This window comes from Lepidochelys kempii, chromosome 3 (assembly GCF_965140265.1).
Source record: "Lepidochelys kempii isolate rLepKem1 chromosome 3, rLepKem1.hap2, whole genome shotgun sequence".
Taxonomy (NCBI): domain Eukaryota; kingdom Metazoa; phylum Chordata; order Testudines; family Cheloniidae; genus Lepidochelys; species Lepidochelys kempii.
Window position 1 is genome coordinate 161,657,283 of NC_133258.1, and position 13,440 is coordinate 161,670,722.

The following is a 13,440-nucleotide window of genomic DNA, read 5'->3' on the forward strand; positions in this document are numbered from 1 at the left end:
AGTTTCCACGGTATGCATCCGATGAAGTGAGCTGTAGCTCAGGAAAGCTCATGCTCAGATAAATTGGTTAGTCTCTAAGGTGCCACAAGTCCTCCTTTTCTATCTCCAGTAGCTAAACCTCTCTCTCTGCCTCTTCACAAGGGCCCTTATGTGCCCTTCCTGGGGCTGCCGCGGCTGTGAGGGGGAGAGACAAGGTGGGGGGAGGAGGCAGACAAGCTTTTGAGCCACACACAGCTGGGGGAGGAACTCACCGCTAGCACCGTGCTGACGCTGATCCAAAGGCGAGGGTGCCATCGACTGCATCTCCACATCATATACCCTGTCACCATGCTGCAAGAAAAAACCAGCCCCGTCAGCCAGCACCCGCGTTTGCCCGGAGGATTGTGACCTGCATCTCTCACCCCCCTCCCCGCGACCAGGGTCTGGAAACAGGCGATGGTTTTACCCAGAACAAAACCCTGGTCCCGACAGGCGAGCCAGGGAGGGCGGGGAGCGGGTAACGCCTCCCCGGGCTGGGCAGGTGCCACCCTCTGGCGCGGCGGGGGCGGGCTGCCTGGCGCCGCGGCATATAAGCTGGGCGCGGAGGCTCGGCCCGGGGCAGGGCGCAGGGCGGGGCTTGCAGGCAGCGGGGCTCGGCGCTGGCTCAGGGCGCGCCGGCCGCCTTCGCTCCGGGTCCGGGGCCAGCCGCCGGGATGGGGCGCTACTCGGGCAAGACCTGCCGCCTGATCTTCATGCTGGTGCTGACCGCCGGCTTCTTCGTGGCCGAGCTGGTCTCCGGCTACCTGGGCAACTCCATCGCGCTGGTGTCGGACTCGTTCAACATGCTCTCGGACCTCATCTCGCTGTGCGTGGGCATCGCCACCGGCCGCATCGCCCGCCGCGCCCGCCGGGGCCCCGCCGCCACCTACGGCTACGGCCGCGCCGAGGCGGTGGGGGCGCTGAGCAACGCCGTCTTCCTCACCGCCCTCTGCTTCACCATCCTGGTGGAGGCGGTGCTGCGCCTGGCCCGGCCCGAGCCCATCGACGGCCCCGCGCTGGTGCTCATCGTGGGGGCGCTGGGCCTGGCCGTCAACCTGGTGGGGCTGCTCATCTTCCAGGACTGGGGCTCCTGCTGCAGCCGCCTGCAGCCCCGCGCCGCCACCCCGGAGCCGCTTCAGGTGGTGCCCGGCCCCGGGCGGGAGGAGGCGGCCGTGGTGGAGTGTCAGGAGGCTGCTGAAGCAGGTGCCTTTCAGTTGCATCCTAGCTCGCCCCGGCTCTTCTCGCCCCTCCTCCTTCCTTTCTTCCCTTTGCTTTCCCTTCTCCCGTTCTGCCCCTCCCTTTCTCCTTCTGTCTCTCTCTTGCCCGCATTCCGGCCCTCCATCCTGCCCCCCCACTTCCTCTCCTCTTCCACCCTCCCCCCCTTCCCCTTGTCCTCTTTAAATTAAGACTGGATGCTTTTCTCAAAGCCTTGCTCTAGGAATTATTCCAGGGAAATTCTGTGGCCTTTCCTAGCCAGGTCAGACTAGATAATCATGGAGGTCCCTTCTGGCCTTGGAATCTATCAATCTTCCCTTTTCTATGTCCTTTCGGGCTCCATCCCCTCCTTCCTCCTCTGCTATTTCATGTTCCCCTTTTCTATAGTTTTGTTGCTATTGTGATACCCTAATGACCTCGTTAGTGGTTGTGGCTCTTCCTTTGGGGACAGAGGGAGAGAGAACCTTAAAATAAAAGGAAACATCCTCTTGTCTATTGTTTGCAGTGGAATCTCCTCCAAAGATTGCTCTAATGGTAACCGCACTGTGAACAAACTCCATGCAAACATCCTACATATTTCACGCTTGTATGTATTCTATACTGTATTGTTTGAAATAGGCAGGGGGAGAAGGGTCGTTGATTAAAGAGATGTTGGCCAGAGACTGACTTTTTCTTGAGTTTATGTTTGTTTCTCTTTAAAATAAGTTGGTGTTGAGAAGATTGGTGTGTTTTTTTTTTCTGTTTGTAGAATTTATACACAACACAGGGTTGTTTCTTTGAATGCAGGTGATTCCCTGAACACTCAGAAAAGGCCTGAAGAGCAGACAGTACAGAAAAAAGAGAAAAAGTCTGAAGCTTTGAACATCAGAGGTACGGGTTTTTGTTTTGTTTTGTTTTGTTTAAAGACTTCTGAAGTAGAGCTGGTCAAAATTTTCCAAATTTCAATTTTTATTTGTTTTCAGAATTCCAATGAAAATAAAAATGATGATAGTTTTCACAATTTTTGACTATCTCGGGGTTTTTTTACGTTCTTAGGCCAGGTCCCCAAATGGTTTGAAGTGGCAATGATTACTTCAGTGAAATCAATGGAGCATTTGAGGGTCTGGCCCTTTGTATGTGTTCACATTTTTATTTTTGATTGCACCCTTTTAAACAGCTTTATCTTCAAAGTCTCTTCCTCTAATTTTAGCTGATTGAAGTCCCCATTCTCTTCTTTTTGGTCTATTTCTTGAGCATCATTACCATAGTATTTCAGTATTTTTAGCTGAAGAGCTGGAGCACAGTTTTCTTTAAAGACTGGTATCAATGATGCCCCATAGTCAGTTGGGTAAGGAGTACTGAAGAAGAGCATAGTGGTTCTGCAGCCCTGTTGTTCTGTGGACTGTTTCCTGACAGAGACCCTCTTACGGACCACCTCTCCTCCAAGCAGCCCATTCCTCACATTTATTTCTCAAAATATTTATTTCTGTCCAACACGAGAAAGGATCCACAGAGCTCTGAATATCTGCAGAATGAAATATGCTAATTAACCTATTCTTGAAGGTAACCTGCATGGCCTTAAAATAAACAAACAAAACTAACTAGATATGTGGATACATCCTGAGTTTCCCAAATGCATCCAGAGCATAACTGATTTTAAATACACTTTTTCTTTAAAAACAGAAAAGTCCCACCAATAATACTTAACATTTTATTTAATCAAAACACTATTAAAAATGTTAAGCAAAGATTTTTCTTGATCACAGATCACCATCTCTTGCACCAGTGTGATGTTCCCACATCCATTATGCAGATAGTGCCAAGTGAATCCAATATAAGGGGGTGGTCCGGTCAGGTGAGTGTCTATTTTTAGTATATGGCAAAGATTTGCAAAGTTTTCATTATTATACCAGTGTAAAAAAGTATTCTGCAAAACCGCACCATATGCTAAAACAGTGGCACTTACTTGAACTTCTAGAGGTCAGGTTCAGCAGACTTTCATGGTGGATGTGATATCCTCAAAATACCACATGCTAGTGTATTTGGCACACTAAGGTGTGCATTTTAAGCACTGTATCTTCTAACTCTGCTCAGAGTAGATCTAATTGTCGTGGTGCTCAAAATATGAGCTGCACTGAGCAGCCCATCCTCATTAGGGCTCCCAATATTGCTAATACCAGTGGAGCTGAATCAATATTTGCAATGATGGGACATTTTAGGATTTCCCTCGTGTAGACATCCACAGTTAGCATCCGAGAATTATAGGGAAATTGCATCTTGTCCTTCCCCCTTGTCAGTGCAGAAGTAAACTCTGCAGTACATACTCCAGTCCAATTTAATTTTAAATGGAAAGCAGTGAGGTTTCCACGATTACTACAGCGAAAACTGAACTCAGGACCCTTGTGACCTCTAGGCAGCAGATTGCTCTGGAAAACCAAAAAGGAGAGTTCTCTTAACCCTACCAGGAAGAAACTTCCTTCAGCTGAAAGCTAGTGACTTAATGACTACTTGGCTCTTAATGAGTGATTCAAGGCAGTCTAGTGATATACTGCCTTCCCTTCCCATGTGGAGGATCAGCATTTGGGCCCCAAATTGGTAAGAAGTGGTAGCAAAGGCAGTGTTCTCAGCCTTAGGGAGTTTAGTGTCTTACATCATTGCAAAGTGAAAACTCGTAGCTGAGCATTGATAGGTTTACGAGGGAGCTATAAGCAGTTATCCTAGTTGAGAGATGTAGGAGTGAAGCTTATAAGAAAATGGAAGTTTTTAGAGGCGGCAACTCCGCTTATCCCCTTGCCACCCAAAAATAAAAAGTAATGGCAAGTTAGTCTTATAAAAGTAGAGTATTACCATCTAACATGGGTTATGTTAAAATGCAAGTTTGGACTGGGGAGATTGTTAGAAAGCACATCAAGGGAAAGATACTTCTTGCAAGAAGAAAACAGAAGATCCTAAAAAGAAAAGGAGTACTAGTCGCACCTTAGAGACTAACAAGGTGCCACAGTACTCCTTTTCTTTTTGTGAATATAGACTAATACGGCTGCTACTCTAAAAAAGATTCTAAGATTACTGTGAATGTGTAGCAAGCACATTATCTTACTCAATGTAATGCACAGGGCTGGCCTAGAGAGGTATTACAGGCATCTTTTAAAATGTATACACTTTTCTCATTCTTTTTTTCCCTCCATGACTGTGGAAGTAAGTAGAAGAGCTGTATGCGGTGTTTTCTGAACTTGCACTAGGACAAATACTTACACTAAAAGAGATGAAACCAAGCTGAAAAATTGGGACCCAAACTGAGTTATTCTCACAGTCTGAGCGCAAATGAAGCGTGTGTGTGTGTGTGTGTGTTAATTTGGCCTGTATAAAGCTATGTGAGTTCTGAAGCTCAGATCAGGATCCAAACTTGTCCAGTGTTTGGATTTGTCGTTTTGGTTCAGGCCCATCTCTGTATCGTGTACTTAGAAGTTTTCCCCTCCCTCCAAAGTGAGTGTTGTTTAGTTATATTACTGCTGTTATTTCAGAACTCAGCAAGGTCACAGAACTGCTATCAAAAGAGAATAATTGATCTACTTAGGAGAGAAGTGGACTATGCCTCATTTAGCAGCTCGGTTATTTGATCATCCATAATCATGATACGAATTGATTGCCCTTTATAGGTGTACCCAGCTCATAGTAAGCTCCAGCAGTTTGATTAAAAACATTGTACGTTGGCATGCTGTTCAGTGCTAACTTCTGTGGATCTGTTGTGTAGCCTAAATGTTTAATAACCCACCAAATTTATGCAACCATATAGTTGTTCAGGCTTGTCCCACCCACCCCACTTGTTTTCTTCTCCGCTGTTGCAAGCTTTATATCTGATTATGGTACTGATTTCCTAAATGCTGCAATTTCATGTTGAACAAAATAAATTCAAAAGTCTGTAACAGTTCATCTGGATTTTTCCCCCTCCAAATGAAGGCTTATGCAAAATGGTATTATGTCATTTATTTCAGGTGTTCTTTTACATGTGATGGGAGATGCACTTGGATCTGTGGTTGTGGTAGTTGCTGCTGCAATATTCTATGCACTTCCCCTGGATGCCAATACCCCGTGTAACTGGCAGTGTTACATTGATCCAAGCCTGACCATAGTTATGGTGGTCATCATCTTATCCTCTGCCTTCCCCCTTATCAAAGAGACCGCAACCATTTTGCTGCAGATGGTTCCCAAAGGTGTTAATATGCAAGTACTGAGTAAGTCAATTTTTTTGAGTTTTTATTAATTATAGTGACATACTTTAGTGCTCGTGTTATTTCTGGAATGACATGTTTGGATTATATACTCATAGCAGCTCTAAATTCTCAAGAACTGTGAGAAATGGAGTCACATGTGTGTGTCCTAGCAACATGACTCAAATCTCTGTGGATTAGTTAAAGCATGCATTTTGAGAATGTGGTACTCCAACAATACATAAAAATACCAGACCTTGAGCTGTTAACAAACAACCCACACAAAATATTATTAGTGGAACAACACTGAATTATAATAGTACTTCCTAGTACCTTCTGTCCAAGGATCTCAAAGCGCTTTAGAAATGTTAATTGACAGTAGCATTGTTTGGTTAATTTTGTAACTTTATAAATGCACGCTTAAGAGATTTCTTTGGTGTGTGTGTGGTTTTTTTTTTTTTTTTTTTGAATTCCATCAGGCTCTGAGCTGAGCAGAACAGGGAAGACATGATCTCTGCCCCAAGGAGATTACAGTCTAACGTTGATCCTACAAAGTGCTGAGTGCCCTCAGCTTTGTTTGAAGCCAATAAGCGTTAAAGGCATGTCCAAAGGATTGGTCCCCAAGTTAAGCGACTTAGTTCAGACCCTGGAGGACTAGGAGAAAGTTGAAGTTTGAAGGGGGTGTCGGTGTTACATTACATACAACTACTTTTAAAAAGTCACATGCTTATATCTTAAGTGGATGAGCATTGATAGGTGTCTTTCTTCATGGCTGTGGCTTTTAAACACTATTCCTCATAATAACCAGAAACTTGCAATTGGCCCCCCCCGAACAACCCTCTTAAATTATTTTCTCTTATGTTTTCTAGCAGAAAGACTAACTGATGTGCCAGGGGTTAGCAGCCTTCATGAGGTGCATGTCTGGGAACTGGCAGGTGGGAAGAATATTGCTACCCTTCATGTCAAGTGCCAAACCACTTCTGATTACCAAGATGCCTCTTATAAAATGCGGGAGGTTTTCCACGAAGCAGGGATCCATTCTGTAACCATCCAACCAGAGTACATTGACCACAAGACCTCTGAGCTAATATGCAGCTCACCCTGTATCTCAAAAGCTTGTGCTTCTCAGCTGTGCTGCCCTCAGCAGGAAGTTGAACTTACTCATGATAATGGTTATCCTGAGAAAAATGGCCTTCCCGCAACACTGCATAAAGACAATAGTTTAAATAAAAATGGTGTTGAAATTCCTATTGAGCATATATTGGCAGGGGATGGAATAAAAAATACAGACAATTGTAAAAAATCAGATGGCAAATCATATCCACACAGTACACATTTTTGAAACACTTAATTTTACACTTCATAATCTCTGTATAGAACAAGCCCTAATGGCCAAAAGGTCAGAGGCCACTGGTTGGAGCTGAAATGCGCATTGGAAAAGCCATCTGTGTTATAGTTATAAACCAAAACATATGTAAAAACCTGTTTATCTGAAATAAGGATTATCATCTTCATTTTTTGCATTCACCTAAAATAGTTGTAAGGCAATTTAACACAAATTTCTTGAACTAACTAGATGGGAATTTTTATTTTTAGAGTGTAGCAGGTGTACTTCAGTGTAGACTGCTCGCAGTTTATGGCCAGTGGCACTGGGAATAAAACTCTGGTCTTTTTACTGAAACAGGCTGCTTCATGAAAGCCCTATAGTGTGTTGATGATTCTACTGGATTGAACTATTGTATCATCATTAAGGAATTTAATAGATATGGTTTTCACTAATCCTTAAACTCGGTTTACATAGTCAGGAATTTTCAGTTGTAACCGTAACTCTTGTGCTTCTGAACTGTGAGCCTGTGAATGAAATCAAAGTGTCTGATAGCTGGAAAACACACACAGGAATGTTTGACTTTCATTATTTTCTGGACTGCCTCTTGTTTTGAGGGGACAGAGCAGAAACTGATTTCTTGCTTCTCTAATAGTAGTAATTTTTAAACCTTAGTATTTTTATTTCTGATTAGTGTAAAGAATACACTTGCTGACATTAAAGCATAGGGACATTTGATAATAATTAATTTCATATGAGGATTGTAGCTACTCTAGTAAATGGATATGCAGACACTCATCCAATTAATTCTATGCTTGTTCACCATTTTGATTTTAAAACTCAATTTGTTTTGCTGACCAAAGTAATTGTAATAACTACACTGGGTCTAATGTGTCAAGTTAGGTGGGAATTACTATGATTTCTTTAACATACCATATCTTAGTTGTCATTCATAATGAATGAATAAATAAGCTAGTGTTACCTATTCATGAATAACTTTGATTCTGCAATTCCATTCTTTTCAGTAAGACACAGTTCAACCTTTTTTTTTGTTTATTAAGAAAGTTCCTTAAAATTTGATATACAATTTTTATGCTTAAAGGGAGCTGTTTTAAAACAGTGGGAGTTTATTGCCTTGATTTTATCACGGTAGCTTCTTTGGGTTCATTTTAAAGGGTTTTAGCTTCCCACCCTCTCCCACAGAGGTATATTTCAAAACGTTGTGTTATGTGCACAAATTACACTATCACTAGGAAATGTTAGGTAGCCTCCTAGTTATGTTTTTAGAATCCATTCTCAGGTGCTTTGAGGAAAAACAAAACACCTCATCCTACCACTAGGGTTGGGCTTAGGCCTGGGGTGAGTATACTTTTCCAAGAGGGAACCCTACCTACCCTGGCTGAAAATGCCACTTGACCTCACCATGTTAGGCAGCTCTACCAGTGCTCACAATCAGAACCTTCAGCATGGGTTCACTGTCAAAAACAGCCTTTCAATATCCTATTCACCCAGGGTACGCTCCCTATTTATTTCATGGCCCATAATTCAGCATCGCCTTGTGAGGATGGGCAAAGAGATTCTGTGCCTGGGCTGGTAAACTTCCAGGACCCGTAGGTTAGGCTGGTTTGAAAGTAGCACACCCATATTTAGTACAGCCAATTACTTCCTCTTAACATAATCTTAAAGGCAAGACTTAAAGCATACAGCCCTGTTTCTCATTGCTCGAGAGCTTCCATTTTCTGAAGGAGCCAACATGGCATCAACATGGCAAATAATACCCATTTAAGACCTATATTTATTCTCTTTAAGCAGGTTTTATCTCTTGGGTAAATAGATCCATTTTTATTATATAGATTAAATTGTATGTCGATATTGCACTCTCTTTGACTCAGTCATCCCATTTATGTCAGTTGGAGGTTTGGATGTAAGGACTGCAGAGTCATGCTGTAAGGGTGTTGCACAATATGACAAGTCAGTAAACAACGTCTTTTTATACTGCTCTGCCTTTTAAAAGAATATGGCGTGAGCTTAAGACTGCCTTTGCTTCTGTTGGGTTTGTATATAACTGTGGTGTTATTTAAATGTAGTTTCCTTTGTATCTAATATTATTTATATTTCCTTTTGAGAATCAAAGAAGAAATGGCAAAATTTTTTCCCCCAAATCATAACTATTAGTATGATGGAACTTAAAAAAAAAAATCACACCTTCATACTTGCGTACATACATCTTAAATCAAGTTACCATGTTTTGTATTAAGTTTGAAAGATTGGTTGTCAGTATTGTTTATGACTCTGGAATTACAAAAAACTAGTAAGTGTGTAATGCCTTGATGTTTGCTTATATAGACCATCTTCTTTCTCTTTCCCCCCCCTCCAATGTTTGATAGAGTGGTGGTTACCTACTTCTCAGGTTCTTTAAAGTATTGTAACCTGAATGTATAGTGAAGTAATTCTCTTCTACTTGTATGCTTACCTGTTAATATACTTTATCTGTGACCTTTGCATAGATAAGCAAATAGTGGGGACTATAGAAATCTTTAGGTACAGAAATCAAATAGCTTCCTTGTACTAAATCTTTTTAAATTACTTAAAAGCATTTAATTATGAAGATGGGCCTTGCCTCCCCTCTGTAGGGATGATGAGCACTTTCAGGATAGTAGCAGGACAGGAAACCTGGTAGGATGAAGTCTCTGCCTTTATTTAGGATTATGCTACACAACATTTTCTTCCTCAAAATGCTTTTCTTAAGTCCATTACAAAACAAGTTATACTGGTTGTTCGTGGTGTTCCTTGTTCTGAGATACTCCATTCTATCCATTAGCTATTGGACGTGAAGCGATTTCCCTTGAATTCCCATAGTGTCTCTTAATTCTCTTGAAATTTGTTTACCCCATTGTTTGTTTCAGTATTTTATTCATCCTTATCTACAGACCCTTGTTCTGAGTCATAGATTGTAGCTTAGCATATTTTGGCATACATTCCATTCTGGTTTCTTTAATTCTGTTACATTTTTCTGCATTCAGTTACCTAAAATCTCCTATCTGATTGTGGGTGCTATCCTCAGCCCTTCCTGATTTACTGCCCTCCATCCCACACCAGATTGGCGTCCTCAGAACCTCTCTCAACTTTCCTCCTTTCAGTTTGTCATAGTTGCCTATAGTGAATGAAATCTGTTTAAAATACAGATGACATTCAACTAGTCATCCATCTTCTTCCTCCTGAACTGCTTTCAACTTATAAGCACCCTCTTAATTTGCTAGATAAGAGAGTTCTTTATCCCCTTACCCAGCTCACCCTGGTGCCATGTTTCAGAGTGGTAGCCGTGTTAGTCTGTATCAGCAAAAACAACGAGGAGTGGCTAGAACCCACTTCATCGAAAGCTTATGCCCAAATAAATTTGTTGGTCTCTAAGGTGCCACAAGGACTCCTCGTTGTTTTTCCTGGTGCCCTATTTATGCATTGGATTTGCAGATCAGTCTTTTGGGACCTGATCTTCAACTGGAGTAAATTCGTATAACTCCATTGACTTCAGTGGAACTATGCTCAGATTTCCTAGCTGAGGATCTGGCCCAAACATCTAAGTGAATTCAAGTTCTCAGTCTTCTTTGTTCTCTCTTTCTGATCATAGCCATACGGATTATATTTATATATTTTCTCCCAATAATTTTGCTATACTTGTCATCTTGCCCCCATTTTTCTTTGTAAAGAGTAAGAGAAGGAATTCAGTTAACTTATTCTTAGCAGTGCCTCCCTCGTGTTACTGAATTTTCATCCGATCTCTTGCTCTTTATTTTCTGTAGGAAGATACTTGAGCTCTTGTGCAGCCATTTTTCATTCTCTTTGGCTTTGATAGTTCATTTTATTGTCTGCATTTCCTTACACACCACCTATTTTTTGTAGCTGTCTAGTTCTTCTCCTGTACCTGTCTTACAACTTGCATCTGCCTCTTTCATTCCCTGATTTATCTTTTGCACTCCTCACTCAGATCGACCTTTTCTTGCCGCCTCCTCCTCCTTTGTGTTTGTTGCTAGAGGAGATACAAAACCATTGCAAATTGATCTTTGAACATTTTAAATTCTCTCTGCTGTCAGGATCGTTTGTATTTCTGCCCTTTCCTATTTGATTACACCATTCCCTTTCTCAACATTCCAGTGTCTTCCAAACATTTTTTCCTGGGAATTCAGCCTTATTTCCCCTCCCCCCCCCAAATCTTTGAGTTTTCTGTAGTTCTAACTACAAGACTAAGCAACAGTGGTCTTTGTTGTTTTTTAGGCTGCTAACATCTGATCATCCACCATGTGGATGCTTGGGGCAGCCTTGTGCTGACCCTCTACACAAGGATGAATTTCACACTGCTGTGAATAATTTGAGTTCTTCACAAATAGTCCAGCTTTTTTTTTTTTTTTTTTTAAATGGCTGTCCTGTGACCATGAGAGGATAAAATGAAATCAGTAAATCCACAGGGTTTAATTCAAGGAAGAGTTTGACCATTGATTTTTCACACATGAAAGGAACAAGTTGCAGAAGAGTTTATCAAAATGTTAAAGATTTCTATAGAACCTGCTTACTATGCAGTCTGAATTGTGTGTCCTGTATGGTGGATGTACCATAAATGCTTTATTTTGGACTGTGATGCCTTATATGAGGACATCACTGTAAGGTTTTGTTACAATGTTGGAGTTACGTTGCTTAAAAACTTGTTTTCTACCTTTTATACAGTATATGATTTGAATAATGTGCCACTATTATTTCCTTGCTCATTGAAATCCCTGAATTGTAAACGTCAGTCATTTTATTAACTGTTAATGAGAGATTTCTTAATGTGTTATGTACATTTTATATTATTTTCAAAGTAAAGAAAGTTCAGAGGTGCTATAATAAAATGTATTTTTAAAGAAACTGGCAGTCCCGTGCTTGATGTGTATTAGAAACTGGAGACCTAAAGTCAATATATGAAATTGATTTAACATGTCCATGATTGTTAAGGACCAATCCTGAGCCAAGGACTTGTTGACTACTTGACTTCATTGTGAATCTTGCCTCTGAAGGGAGAACGAGGTTTAGACTGAAAAAACAAACCATTTTTCAAATGTGCTCAGCATCCCACAGCTCACTAAGAAATGGGGGACCTGTTGGATGTTGAAAACCTGGCCCTCTTTGTTTATCTTCAGCCACTCAAACTGTTTTTGTTACACTGTGGAGTGAATTTAGAGCTCTTGATACTGAGGATCTAAGAAAGGGTAGTGGCTACAGCCAGGCACTGTATGTACAGAATGCAGATGATGTGTTCAGTGTCACCACAAAGCTCTGCCAATTCATGTTTGCTATTCCAGTGCCAGTTCTGAGCAACGCTTGTGACTTCTGCTGGGGTTTTGCAGTGTGGACCAGAGTCAACTAAGAGACAAAACATATTCTGGGCATGTGAACTAAACAAGATTTAAATCTAGATTTCCACCTGTGAAAGTTACCCTTAGAGCTTTAATCCTCTGTGCTATACAGGTCCCAGGATGAAGCTGTTGGTGTTTTCCAGCTGGTAAAGGGCCAAATCTGTGTAACACAGATGCATTAGTGGGGGAAAAGAGGGCAAAGGGAGCCTGTGTCCTGTGAAACCCAGCTTGTGAACTGATGCAGGAGCAAGGCAGGATACCCTGCTAGTGCCCCCTGGGGCACAAACATACTCATTCATGGGCCAGATCTCCAAAGCAGGCCCCTGGCACCATCTGAGTGTGCAGCAGTGTGTAGGGAGGGTGCATACACTGCTGCTTTTTGAGGGAGTTGTAAGGCATGCTCAACCATACAGCTTCTTCCTACCTCCACCTAGCTAACCTGAACCAGGCACCACCAGGAGCCTACTGCATTCACTCTGCTTCCCTCCCTGCCCACGTGGCTACAAAGAGCAAGGGCAGATTTGCACAAATCTGTATTAGCAATGTTCAGCAAGACCAGTATTAACTGTGCATGCCTTTAGTATTACTATATAATAAAGATTATGGAAACACTCCATAATAAAGGTCAACTTTTATATTGATTAATATGTCTAATAACTAAAGCATTAATATGAGCTACATTTCCAGTGTTCATATAAAAAACATTTGTGGGAAATCAGTATATTCTATGGTAAGGGGAGTGAGGGAAGGATGGAAAGCTGGAGCTTGTCAGAGCTTTAGCTCTGACACATTTAACTTATCAACATTTGAAAGGCCTATAGTATTCTTCCAACAGCACATAGCAACATGCTTAGAGGGCTAACATCAACCATTTGAAGGCCTTGGAGATATAGAGGCCATTGTTTAGCCTTTATGACTCATTATTTTTCCTTACTAAAAAGGTTGTTACTGTCCAGGTCTTTTCCTATTCCCAAGAAGCCACAGAAGAATTGGAAAGAATTTGGTCCGATGCAGGAGGTCACATTTTAAAAATGACTTCCAAAAAAAGCATCCACAAAATGTGTGGATTTGTGAATGTAAACCTCACTATTTATACAGGCAAAATTAATTAGGCTCACAAATCCTAATATGCATGTGCAAATACAGGTGTTTATGCTTGCACATGTGGGAATTTTGTGAGTAAATTTCAGGAGGCTCTTTTGCCCAAGAATACCAGTGTATTTGTAAGGGGACTGTTGCCCCCTTACTAACATTCAGTGGGGGTGTTTTGGTTGGCTAGCTCCCAATACTAAAAGGGGAAGGGTCAATG

The 13,440-nt window shown here is 41.8% G+C and overlaps 2 protein-coding genes across 9 annotated transcripts in view; one reads left to right on the forward strand and one right to left on the reverse strand.

Annotated features, from left to right (window-relative positions):
- Positions 1-1,263, reverse strand: part of LOC140909482 (uncharacterized) — a 39,629-nt gene extending 38,366 nt beyond the window's left edge. For all 8 annotated transcript variants that reach the window (XR_012158232.1, XR_012158234.1, XR_012158235.1 and 5 more), the window contains exon 1: positions 252-1,263. Coding sequence is in view for 4 of the 8 variants with exons in the window: in XM_073338864.1 (XP_073194965.1) it covers positions 252-1,238 (987 nt within the window). In the remaining 4 variants the exon portion in view is untranslated. The remainder of the gene's footprint in view (positions 1-251) is intronic.
- SLC30A10 (solute carrier family 30 member 10) overlaps positions 1-11,610 on the forward strand; it is a 31,205-nt gene extending 19,595 nt beyond the window's left edge. Inside the window, exons 2-4 of the mRNA XM_073338862.1 lie at positions 2,020-2,103; positions 5,205-5,444; positions 6,290-11,610. Of these exons, the coding sequence (XP_073194963.1) occupies positions 2,020-2,103; positions 5,205-5,444; positions 6,290-6,762 (797 nt within the window). The 3' untranslated portion in view covers positions 6,763-11,610. The remainder of the gene's footprint in view (positions 1-2,019; positions 2,104-5,204; positions 5,445-6,289) is intronic.
- The last annotated feature ends 1,830 nt before the right edge of the window (positions 11,611-13,440 follow it).